Source organism: Rhea pennata, chromosome 21 (assembly GCF_028389875.1).
Source record: "Rhea pennata isolate bPtePen1 chromosome 21, bPtePen1.pri, whole genome shotgun sequence".
In the NCBI taxonomy this organism is placed as follows: Eukaryota; Metazoa; Chordata; class Aves; order Rheiformes; family Rheidae; genus Rhea; species Rhea pennata.
In genome coordinates, this window is record NC_084683.1 from 8737218 (window position 1) to 8749668 (window position 12451).

Genomic DNA, 12451 nt, shown 5'->3' on the forward strand with positions numbered 1-12451 from the left:
TGTGCCTGTATGTGCATGGCATGTGTTTGCACGCCAAGCACATGCCTGGAGCATGTGTGTCCGTATGTGCATGGCATGTGTTTGCATGCCAAGCACATGCTTGGAGCATGCGTGTCCGTATGTGCATGGCATGTGCCTGCATGCCAAGCACATGCCTGGAGCATGTGTGCCTGCATGTGCATGGCATGTGCCTGCATGCCAAGCACATGCCTGGAGCATGCGTGCCTGTATGTGCACAGCGTGTGTTTGCATGCCAAGCACATGCCTGGACCATGCGTGTCCGTATGTGCATGACATGTGTTTGCATGCCAAGCACATGCCTGGACCATGCATGTCTGTATGTGCATGGCATGTGCCTGCATACCAAGCACATGTCTGGAGCATGTGTGCCTATATGTGCATGGCATGTGTCTGCACGCCAAGCATGTGCCTGAAGCCTGAGTGTTTGTATGTGCAGGGCACATGTCTGCACGTCAAGCACATGCCTGGAGCATGCCTGTCCATATGTGCAAGGCACGTGTCTGCACACCAAGCACAGGCCTGGAGCACGTGTGTCTTGTGTGTGCAGGACATCCACACGTGCAGGGCAAGCGTCTGCATGCAAAGCCTTGCTTAGGAAAAAAAGCCTGGATTTGCTCCAGACAGTTTCATGGATGCATAATTTCATCGCAGATGATTCTCTTCTGTTTAATCCAAATGTGCCTTGCTATAATTAATGCCAATTCATAATTTCCACATTCTCTGCATGCAAAATTACTTAATGCACCACGCAGGCTGAAAAACTTTTATAGCCCAGCAGCAGGTTCAGTTTGCCTGTTTTGGAGTAATGTGGCATTGCTGACCTTTGCAAACCTTTGCAGGATGTGCCATGGATCTTCTCTTGGTCTTCTGATCCTCACATGCTTCCTTACTGGAAATCACAACTTATTTGTCAAGCTGAGCTTTGCTCTGGAGGTGGCCTCTTGTTCCTGTATTGCAATGGTAGTGTGATCATGTTTGCAGTTGGTATCTCCACACTGGTGTCATCTCTAAAATACACCCTTAACGTTGCTTTCCTGCAGCCACCTTATTCCTCTAAACTTGTTTTGTGGGAAATTTTAACAATTGATTTATTGCTAGCTGCTTTCACAAGTCTGCTGCCTGTATTGGGTTGCTCACCTGGCTTTCTCCACCAAGCATGCAACCCAGCCACATCACAGTGGCACATGCCCAAGCGGCTTTCCTCTCTACAGTTCCCCATCTGTTCCTTTTGTTTTCATCTCTAACTTTTCTTTTAACAGTGAGGGGGTTCAAATCTCTCATCCAAACAGATCCCATTGGCACAGGTCACTCATGGTCTTCTCCATCTCTTTGGATACCTCCAAGCATGGAGGTCATCCTGTGCCTGTGCTTTTCCAGGCTGAATAAGACTAGCTCCCACAGCTTCTCATTGGACCACATGTGCTCTAAAGCTCTATGACCATGTTGATGATCTCCACTAGACTTGCTCCATTATGCCTGGGTTGTTCTTGTACTGGGGACCCCCAAAGTGGATGTCATATGCAGATGTGCTCGTACAACCTTGCAGAAAGGGCCCACAGCTGAGTCTTGGTCAACTTACTCTCCACCAGGACCCCTACCTCCTTTTCTGCAGTGCTGCAGAGCACTGTTCTCAGGGACCCAAGGGTTTGTTTTGTGTAATTGGTGGTTATGTCTGCTGCCTGTGTGCAAGTTAATCTTCCAAGTTACCAGGAAGCTCTTGTTCCCTTTCCCCTTTCCCTTCTTTATCCAAAAGGCTAAGGAGGAAAGTGCTTTAGAAAAGAGTCTTCCTTAGGAGAAGGTGCGGTATTGGTTCCTCCTTTCATTGAGATGGATGTGCACACACAACATAGGTCTCGTGGTGGCAGTGACCTCAAGCTTTTGGATGTGGTGGCTTATCATCGCATCTGGAGTTCCCCTGGTGTTACTGAGGCTCTGATTTGCCAGCATGTGCCCGTGGCCAGCTCTGCTGTTCGCACTCTCTTCCTCTGGTTTCACAAGCCTTTCCTTATATAACCAGAATACACTGTTCTGTTTTTAGTCTGTTTTGCCCTTTCTTTCCTAGATGCAGCCCCTAGCCTACCTGAAGCCACCTTTCTGCAACCCTCCTGGTGCTTCAGGAACCATCTGCCTGTGGCTGACTCTGATGTCATTGGTGGACAGAGCTGCTCCAAGGATGGGGTGATACAGCTTGGGCAGCACTGAAACAGGTTGCCCAGAGAGGCTGTGGAGTCTCCATTCTCGTAGATATTCAAAAGCTATCTGGACAAGGTCCTGAGTAATGTGCTTTGGGTGACCCTGCTTGAGCAGGAGGATTGGACTAGATGATTTCCAGAGGTGCCTTCCAACCTCAGCCACTCTGTGATACTGTGGTTGAGTTGGGCTAAACTGGGCTTTGCTGAGAATGCTGGCCTCCCCAAGCTGGGATCAATTCTCATTTGGGGGAGCTGATGTGGCATCAAATGCAGTGCATGGACACCCAGTACTGTTTCACCCACAGGGCATAGGCACAAAATTCCTAAGATGCTGTCACCTGCTGGGCAAGAGCACGTGATCCTCCACAGTGTCAGGACATGTTCCTGACCTGCATGAAACACAGCCCAGGGACCTGGAGGAAGGGATGTCAGAGCCTGGATGCCTGAACCAGCCTGCAAATCCAGCACCTGGGTTGCTGTCTTGGTCTGGGATGTTTCTCCCCAGCTCCTGGCCCCCAGCTGGGGTTGCTGGCCTCAGCATCGCTCCAGGGAATAAGTGTTCCAGAGACTCCAGTTTCTCCATCCAGCCCCCTGGCTCTTCATACCTTGCCCTATAGCCCCCTGGTCTGTCTTTGTGCCCCCGTCTCCAAATGTGGGAGCCTCTTACCCCTGTGGGTCCCTGGAGTGCAAGAGCCAGGGGCAACATTGGGGAGCAGCAGAAGATTTAATTGGGATGCAAAGAAGAGTGAGGCTGGGTCCAGGTGGAGGGGAGTGGGACAGGGAAATCTATCCAGTCCCGTAGGGCTGGAAGGTGTGGCCATGGGGGTGCTTGGCTAGAGCCCCTGCCACTTCCGCCTCCAGCTATTCAGGGCCTTGGCCACGAGGAGCGTCAGCAGGATCAGGAGCCCTGCGCCTAGCCCCAGGCGCACGATGTTGCCCAGGTTGAAATCTGAAAGGACTGAGAAGGGAAGGTGTCACTGGGGGGTAGGGAACTTCTTGGCTTAGCCCCATGGATCCAATTGCCCTTTCCGTCTCTCCAGGTCCCATCCCCACTTTGCCCCCTGCACCCCCCCAGTGCCCCTCTCTCCCCACCCTTTGCATGCCCCTACTCCTATCTGCCACCCCCTTACACTCCCCCATTTGTCCAGCTCTTCCCCTACATCCTAAGATCCCTCAGGCCATCCTGCACCCCCCAGTACAACTGGCCTCCCTGTACCACCCAGTGCTCCCCACCTATACCACCCACACCCCCTTTAGCCCTCACTGCCCCTCTGTTCCCTGCACTATCAGAGCCTCCCACCCTCTTGTTCCTCACTACACCTGCCTATCCAGTGCACCCCTCCACTGCCACCCTCCTACCATTGCCCCCCACCCATGAGCCCCCCCACTACCCCCACTGTATTCCACAGAGGTCTGTGACCGTATGTAAAGGGGGTTGGTGGCTCTGTTTCCCCCCTACCCAGATCTTCCTCCCTGGTGGTGCTGAGGCAGGACACCGTGGCTAGTGGGTAGGGGACCATGGTGCTTGGCTTTGGTGATCTCTGGGCTGGCACTGACCCTGCTTGTGTGGCATCAGGGAATGCTGCAGGAGGAGAAGGTGCATGTTGGGGGGCAGAGCAGGGATGAGAAGGGGGAAGACCCCCCTCCACCATCTCTGTCCCTTCTTCAAGGCCCTGAGAGGAGGCTGTGGGGTCAGATCCCCTGGGGAAAGGGATGCCTGGTCCAGCCCTGCCATGGTAAGGTGGTCCCTGGATCCACACCCTCTGGGGGATCACAAGACCAGGACCCTCCCCTCTTCTCCTCTGGACATCCATTGCCACTCCCTGAGAACTATCCCTCCATGGTTTCTGGGCAGTCCAGGCTGCACAGCCCTACCTGGGAGGAAGGCTGAACCAGACTCCTCCTCCTTCTCCTCCTCCTCCTCCTCCTCCTTCTCCACCTCCAGCTCCAGGAAGGTACTGGGATAGGATGACATAAACATCTCGCCTCGGGGGCGGTAGGAGCAGCTGTAGGTCCCACTGTCTGCCCTGCTCACCGAGGGGATAGAGAACAAGGCCGTGTGCCCACTGGGGGCCTGGAGCTGAATGGGGACTGAGCTGCCCTCTCTGTGCAGGAGGAAGGTGGCTCCACGCTCACCACGGCACAGGATGGTGAAGTGGGTCCCCGGTACCACAACTGCCCCAGAGCTCGGGAAGATGTGAGGTCGGGGGTACTTGCGATCTGTTTGGGGAAGGGACAGGCAGTGAGATGTGGGAACCCCACACCTACCCAGCCACCACCTGGTACCCACCCTTCAGCACTGCTCCCTTGCATGAAGATCTCAAGGCACTACCTACCCCATGGGGATGCTCAGGCACAGCCTGCCCCATAGGGACTCCTGGACATTGTCTACCCATGTGTGGATCCACCCGGGCACCCTCTTGCTTTCCTGAGCCCACTTTGGGACCCTTGACCCTACCCTGTGTGGTGCTGAGCTTCACCCCTCACCTCTGAGCATCAGCTCCACATGTTCACTCTCCTCTGGCGGTTCACCCTTGATTTCATATCGGCACCAGTATCTCCCGGCGTCTTCCCGTCTGGCTGCCGTGATGGGGAACTCTGCCACACCCCACACCTGGTCTCGGTACCAGAGGGGATGTGGGACCCCCTCCTTGTGCAGGGTGGCCTTGCCACCATGTCTAGGTGCATGGCACTGCAGGGTCACTCTGTCCCCCAGGGCCACCTCCTGACTGGGGCTCAGGGACAGGGATGGTGCTGGCTCTAGGGTAGGGGAGAAAAGAGTGAGCTAGAGAAATTTTGCTCCCCGGAGAGTCTGGCACCTTTCTTTCTCATCCACTGCATGCCTTAACCCTCCCTCTGGCATCCCGAGGGGAACAGTGGGGGCTGCCCATACCCAGGTCCTGTGGGTTCCAGAGGGTGGCCAAGACTCCTGTGGAGATGGCTTTGGAGAAGGGTCCCAGTGCTTAGCGTTGCCCATGACCCATGACTATACTCACTTGCTTGCACCCTGCTCTGGACCACCAACCACCAGCCTGCAAGGGACATACAGTCCATCAGGGACAGACCTGCAGCGAGCAATCGCTACTCTTTTCTCCCTGGCACTCACCCAAGATGAAGATGGGGATCATGACTGGATGAGGCTGGCCGTGTCGCATTCCATGCACGCAGAGTGCCCGAATGAGGAACCACACTGGTCTCTGAGGTGACAGGAAGGGAGAAAAAGTCACATCTCCCTTTTAGTGCTGAGATGCTGGGCTTTGCAAAACCCCTGCACAGCAGCTCTGTCCTGGGTACAGTCCTGGGGACCCCGTCCTGAGGCTCATGCAAGCACGAAGTGGGAACTCCACCCTAAGGCAAGCATGGCTGCAAGCCGGGTAGGCTGCAGGATGTTCTTGTGCCACGGGAAGTGATGAGAGGGGAGGCGGCCATCGCCTAGGGCTGTGGTTTTCCAGTCTTGCCTTCGGCAGCAACGCAGAGCTGAGGTTTCATTGCTTCCCCTCCCCATGCGCACATACCAAGCTGCCCTGCTCCCATCCCCATCCTTTGGTTTCACAAGGCTGTTCTGCAAGCAGACAACCTGCTGCCTTTCCAGCCTGTTTTGTTCTTTCTTCCATCTGTGGCCCCTAGCCCACCTTGGGCTCATGTTGGCACTGGGATGCTGGGGACAGAGTATCTGGCAGCCCAGCGTGGGTGCAGGCAGAGGGATCTGCCCTGAGCCACAGCAGGCAGCTGCCTCTGTGGTGGTGTTTGGAGGCTTCCTGTGTTCATCGAGGTGCCAGATTAGCTCAGGACACAAGCCAGCACAAGGCAAAGGGGTGCTCAGTGCCCAGGGCCCAGAGGAATGTCCCAGTCATTTTCTCCTATACACTGATTTTTTAAAGGACCAGTATGTAGCTAAATTGGAACAGTCTAGATTTTTTTTTCCAGGAAATTGCAGTAAGCACATTCCTGGCATGCAGGTATTTCCCAGCAAAGGCCAAAGTGCATTTCATAAGGATGCTGTCCAGAGAGCTTTAATACAGAGAAAAGTTTTATTCCTCCTACTGGTGTTCTTAAAAGCCACCAAAACAAATGGGAGACCAAAGAAAATAAATAAATGAGTCATCCAGTTGAGCTGGCTTGGGTCAGCTGCCCTGCAGACAGAATTTCAACCTGAACAAATAGCCCCAAAGCCATAAATTACTGTAAGGGGAATCTGATAGACTGCAGGCAGCACCTCCTGCAAGGGAGAGCGGTTGTCAGTTTGTGTGTGTGCAAGTGACTCACAAGACAGACTTGTTCTGTAATCGCAGCATTTATTGGAGCTGTTGCGTGCCCAGAAGGAACAAACAACTGTGCAGAACAAGACTGCAGCAGGCACAAAAGCAGGAAACTGCTATGTGGTAAGTGTGGGCACCCTTTCCTGGACCTTCTCTCTACAGAGATGCCCCCTCATCTCCAGCTGAGCAGTTTTGTTCCAGATTCTGGAAATAGAAACTTGCTGAAAATGTGAGATATTGGTGTCTTGGCTTCTCCAGTATTTTATTCCTTTCCCTTTGATTAGCACCAATCCCCAAAGAGTCAGTAGCCGCTTTTGGAAAAATGCCTCGTCTGACTTTCGTTTTTCCTTTGATGTTACTTAACTTGTTAGCTTTTGAAAACAAAGATGAGGATGTTTTGAAAATTTTCAAGGTAAAAAATAGAAATGATTCACATAGCATACTGCTTACTTCCTTTTGGTGGCAGGCCTCATGAAAAGGGAGTCAAATATACATAAAGATGATATTAAAAACAAACTTGCCTATTGAGTGGAGAAAATGATTTTCAGCTCTGTCAAAAATGGACATTACTACAGACTATATTGTGGTCCAAAAATGTAGTAAATCCAGTGTTAAGGCTGGAAGCACCACATCAAAATCACCATAGCCACATGTTGACTTAGCCAGCTTAAACACATTCTGCCAGTTCAAATAAACTAAGCAATTTCTTGACAGGTTAATTTTACACTGTCAGGGTCAATGCTGATGGGGTTTAGTCTGTTCTCCTGCAGCCAGCAGAAGGCTGAGACATTTGACTAATGCATGAGAGGTGCCCAGATTTGCTATACATTGAATTGACTGTGTTTCAGGGCAATGTATGTGGCACATACTCTATGGGGAACATTACCTGACCTGGAGGTCTCTCTCCTGGGACAGGCATGGGTCAGACTGTGCCTTCCTAACTAGGCTAAGCACTGTGGGCTCCACCCTGCTTCCCATGTCCACATGATTCTGTTTGAAACTGGTTCAGGTATGTGCACAGCCAAGATTTCGAAACGGCGCTTTTGCAGATTGGTGCTAGCATCCCCCCTATGTTGTTCACCTCATTCATCAGCTGCTGAGCAATTTCCTATTCAGAAAGCAAGAGTAGCCAAGCACAGTGCTTGAAAAATCAGTGTCCTATCTGCCCTAGACTGTGCATGATGGCAGCCAAAGGAAATGAGGTAGTTCTCTTTCCTCTGGGCTACATACATGAGGGCTTCTATTTCTTCAGATAGGAGAAAGCTCGAGGGCGCATCTCCTTGGGGAAGTCAGTCTTGGGATGAGAAGAGTCGTACGGAGCATACTGAGGGGGAGGGCCAGGTGTTTCCTCCAGGAGCAATTTAAGGATAGATTTATTGTGGTTGGACATGGTGGCAGAAATCTGGAAGCTCCCTGAGGACACAACAATGGAAGAGGCATTTCTATCCAGCAGCTCCTTCCTGTAGGTACAGGACTGAGGGCGATCACCACACATGGCTCTCCAGTTTCCCACAAATCGCTGTTGTGGTGTAGATCTCCACTGCATACTGATGAGGAAACACTGAGTTGTGCATAGGGTTGTTGAGCATCACTGCAAAGGAGAAGAGGTCGGGCTCATATACCAGAAGGCCAGAAACCCCCCAGGGGCTCAGCTGCTTTTTCACAAACACGGATATTTCCCTGGACTGAGGGCTGATGGATGGTGATGAGGGCGTCAAGATTTGGCCGCTTTGGCAGAAATAGCTGCAGAGAGACCAAAGATTGTGGAGACAATTGTAACACCACAAACTGGAATGCTTCTGCTACCCTATGCAGGGGCATTGCTTCTGGCTGCAAGAGAAGCACATCTGACACCTCACTGGACAAGGGCACAAGGCCGCAAAAGGAATTGAGACATAAGTACTGGTGGGGCTGGCTGGTGACAGCTTTGTCCCTTCCTCCTCAGCTGCCCAGATAGCACAACCTCTTTATTGCTCCCTTTACCCCATGCACCAAAGTGAGGGCTTAGTGATGCAGCAGGAAGGGTTGCAGGGCAAGACAGATGCCAGCATGTGATATCACAGGTGAAGCGGCAGATCATGCAGTGAAAGCTGACAGGATGATATTCACCCTCACTAAACAAACCCTGAAGAACCAGGGCATTATTCTAGCTTTGTGTTTTGTCAAGGTGTGCCTAAGCTGTGCATAACAAGGCAGACAGGCTGTGTTCAGCCGCTCCCCTCTTCCTGTCAGCACCAACTCAGGTCATAGGTGCCTCCTCCTCGTCCTGTTTCTTTGTGCTGTGTACAGTTTTTATGACCCTACTCTTCCTTCCAGTACCCCATGCTCATGCAGATTTGCTGCTCTGCTTGTTCCCAAACTTGTGCCTGGGTTTGGCATGGTGAATATACATCTTGTCAAGGCAGGGAATGATGGACATCATACAAACCTGGGCCTACAGAGGGTCATGCACATCTTGTTGGTAATCTCAATTCCATGTACAGTGAGGAGGATCTCTTCCAGGTCTTTGCAATTCTCCATGATGTAAGGCTGCTGGAGCACAGAGAAGGACAGCTCTGCTGCCTCAAAAGCCCTGAGGAAGAAACATAGATGGGGCAGAGGATCTTGCAGTGGCACGTGTGGGTCAGGACTCTCTTTGCAGTAGACATCTCCCTCAGGACAGCATCTAGCTCAAGTCCCACTGAAGCAAGATAGCACTTTTTTTTTTCCCCAAAAAAATAATGGCAATGGGGACTGGCTGGGACAGAGAGCAGAAGCAGAGAGAATTAGTTTGCTCTGGTTTCTCATCAGACAAGAAAATTCCCCCGTTGTGCTGAGATGAGACAGCAACAACTCAGTTTGGTTACCTGCACACAGATGGCCAATGCCAAGGGGGATTCCTCAGGGTGCCTGGTTCAGAGAGGGATCCTAAATGTTTTGTCCAATCCCATCCAATCCCATCCCATCCCATCCCATGTCACGTCACATCACATCACATCGCATCACATCTCGTCACGTCATGTCGCATCATATCATATCATATCATATCATATCATATCATATCCCATAGTAAAAGCAGGTATCTGGGCTATTCCATGGCATTTCAGAAGGAACTAGGCCACTGCATGGGGACAGCTGAATCTCTCAACGTGTGATAAAACTCCTGTTAGGGTGAGGTGTGTTGCCCTTCAGACCGTACCTCTACATACACAGGGGCCAGTAGAAAATCCTATGTAGACAGTCAAAAATTAGACCTCTTAGTCTGGGCTGGAATCCAAAAGCATGAGTGGGTGAAAGCAGCAGCTTGGGAGAGACTGCAGGCAAAGAGAGATCTCTTGGTACATTCACTTAGACCCCAGCTCTGCCCTCCAAGGAAACACAGAGCAACCAGGAGGGACTCCCTTACCTGGGCCTGTTCAGGTCACAGAGGTGGGGAGAAGAAATCTCCTGGTATATCTTTGTCTCTTGAAGTCGACGGGAGTCTCCTGGGACTGCTCTGCTCTACCCTAAGCGTTTGCAGCACGACTGGCCCTACTCTCCCAATCGCACTAATCCCAGGGCAAATCCTAAGAGGGGAGGGGTGCTGCTGTAGCTGTGCGATGTTCCCGTGGGAGATGTAGCCTAACACACTACAGTCACCACCTGCTACAGGTGCCGCCTCCTCCCCTCCCTATGGTATGGACCTGCAGGGCTATAGCTGAGGTATCTGATGCTTTCATGTGGGCTGCCCTGCCAAGCCATCTCCATTCAGGAAAAGGAGCCAGGGGCCTGGCTGTGGAGCTGTGAGCACCAAAAGCAGAGAAGTGTCTGTGAGCTACGGCATGTCTCTCTACCAATCATTCCTTCCTATCAACCAGCTAGGGTAAAAAAGAAGAGGGGAATAGAGCAGCCAGAGCTACCCAGTCAAGGTGGAAGATACTGGTTTCAAAGTCTGTGGGCAGCACTTCTGACCATAAACATGTGTGGCTGTAGCATCTTAGTTCCTCTGCTGGCATTTACTCTTTGGGTGAGGAGTAGATAAGGAAACCAGTAATTGTGTTTGCTTTTAGTTAAGTAGCTAGCATTTGCTTTCTAGATTACATAACTGCGATTAAATTGTCCAGATAACTACTAGTTGTCATTACAAATCACTATCTTTCACTGTCTCAGGTAGGTGAAAACACTTGCGGATATTTTAGCTAATATTCATGAATTCATGAATGCCTATTTCCCATCCACTTTTGCATCTCTTTTGTGTGTTTTCCCACTTCTGTCCTTCCTTCTCATTTCTTTCCACCTTTCAGGAAAAGTCTTGGTTCTTACTGTGCTATGGGGGATTACCAGTTTTCTATTTATGGGACACCAACCCACTCCCTCTTTCTGAGAGGAACCTTCCACTTGGAGGTGAGATGACCCAAAGGTCAGGGTGAGTAGCAGAAGGGGAAAGGATGGAGTCTGACTATCACAGCTGCTTTTCTTGTGCCTTTGTTGCTTTCTATGGCTTTGTTACTGCTATTGTTGTTGTTGGATTGACTCCAAACCCATTTGCTGGAAGCTCAGGGTGGCTTTTTTGACGTCTGGAGCAGTAAGGCTACACCATCTACTTTTGTGCAGGGGCCTCTCTTCTTCAAGGAACATTTTGGATACAGCCAGAGAAAAAGGTGTTTGGAAAGCCTCCTGGTTAAGTGGAGGGCTGTTCTCTCGCCACTGAAATGTTAGGGGAAGATAGGAGATAAAATGTATTGTGGTTAAAAAAATCACTTTGATAAATGATTGTTGTGGAAAATGTTTCCATTTGTTAGAAATGCTCATTGCCTCTCATCAAAAATGAAGGGAAAATTAAATATAAATATTTTCTTATTTTTTAAAAAAAATGAAATTAGTAGCAGACCTGCTCTTAGTTCCTCCCCTTCCTCCTCTGTTTAAATCTTATTTTAAATTTTTTGCCCACTAGAACTATGGACAAATTTTTAATGTTTCCCTTCCATTTATACATTTCTCTCCCTTCTGGTCTTTTCCTAGGGAAACACCAGCCTGCAGCTGTTGGAGCACTCTGCAAAACTCTGGTTCCTCCTGTGCTAGCAGGAATCTCCACTATCCAACCCCCACCTGGCTGTGCAGCGGGCAAGACTGGGGAGGCTATAAAGGACCATCTCAGCCCTTCTTCTTGCAACACTTTGCACAGGCTTCCTAAAAAAGTTAATTGCACAGCTCAGAGCTTGAAGCATTCATCTGGGAATGGCAGGTTTTGACCTTGGTTTATTGGGTTATTAGCTAGGAATGAGCCTAGCACACAGGTCTTCCCTTCTGGGGTAACTTAAATGACCTCCCAACATGCCCCAGGGTGATTTTTGCTTTCCATATGGCCTGATGAATATTTAAATATACCATGCAGCTCCAAAAGACTTGCAGAGTCCTCTTGGCTCAAGCCAAAGAGTTTCTTGTACATGATCAGGTCTTACAAGGTTTTAGTAGGCCTGAGGTTTGCAGAAAAACTTACTCTCTGACATCTGTCTCCTTCTGTAGTCCAGACCAAACCATTCCTTGCAGACAAGCTGGGTTCTTTGCTGCTCTTGGCCTCAATCTCTGCTGTGTACTGCCCTAGGCCAATGTTATAGGAAACTTGCATTTCCTGTCCCTCTTCCTCTTTTCTGCAGAGGGGCATTGGGTGGCTGATGCTATATTCAGGGTGCAGATGTTTCACTTCATATCATTTGCACTACCAGGACAGAAAGAATTAATAGAAAAATCATTCAAAAATAGATTTCAAATTCTGTGAAGAAGCTGCACTTCTGTGTCTGCTAAAATAACAACTCAAAACCTTCCCCTAGAAGAGCATAGCCTCATTTGAACTGGCCTGCCTGAGGAAAAGCTATTGCTGGGGCATGTTTCTGAGCACCACAGACTGAGTCATGTTCTAAAGATCACTCGGTCTTGGAACCATGAGGAGTAAAGCATTTAAGGACTGAAACCTCAGTCCTGTTACAGCTGAACCACAGAGACTGAGCCTGAGGTCTGCTG

At 50.4% G+C, this 12451-nt stretch overlaps 1 protein-coding gene across 1 annotated transcript in view; it reads left to right on the plus strand.

Moving 5' to 3' along the window:
* The window catches only part of LOC134149738 (deleted in malignant brain tumors 1 protein-like), an 89817-nt gene that overhangs the window by 39932 nt on the left and 37434 nt on the right, over window positions 1–12451 (plus strand). The window contains 1 exon segment of the mRNA XM_062592944.1: window positions 4769–4787. Coding sequence (XP_062448928.1) covers window positions 4769–4787 — 19 coding nt within the window.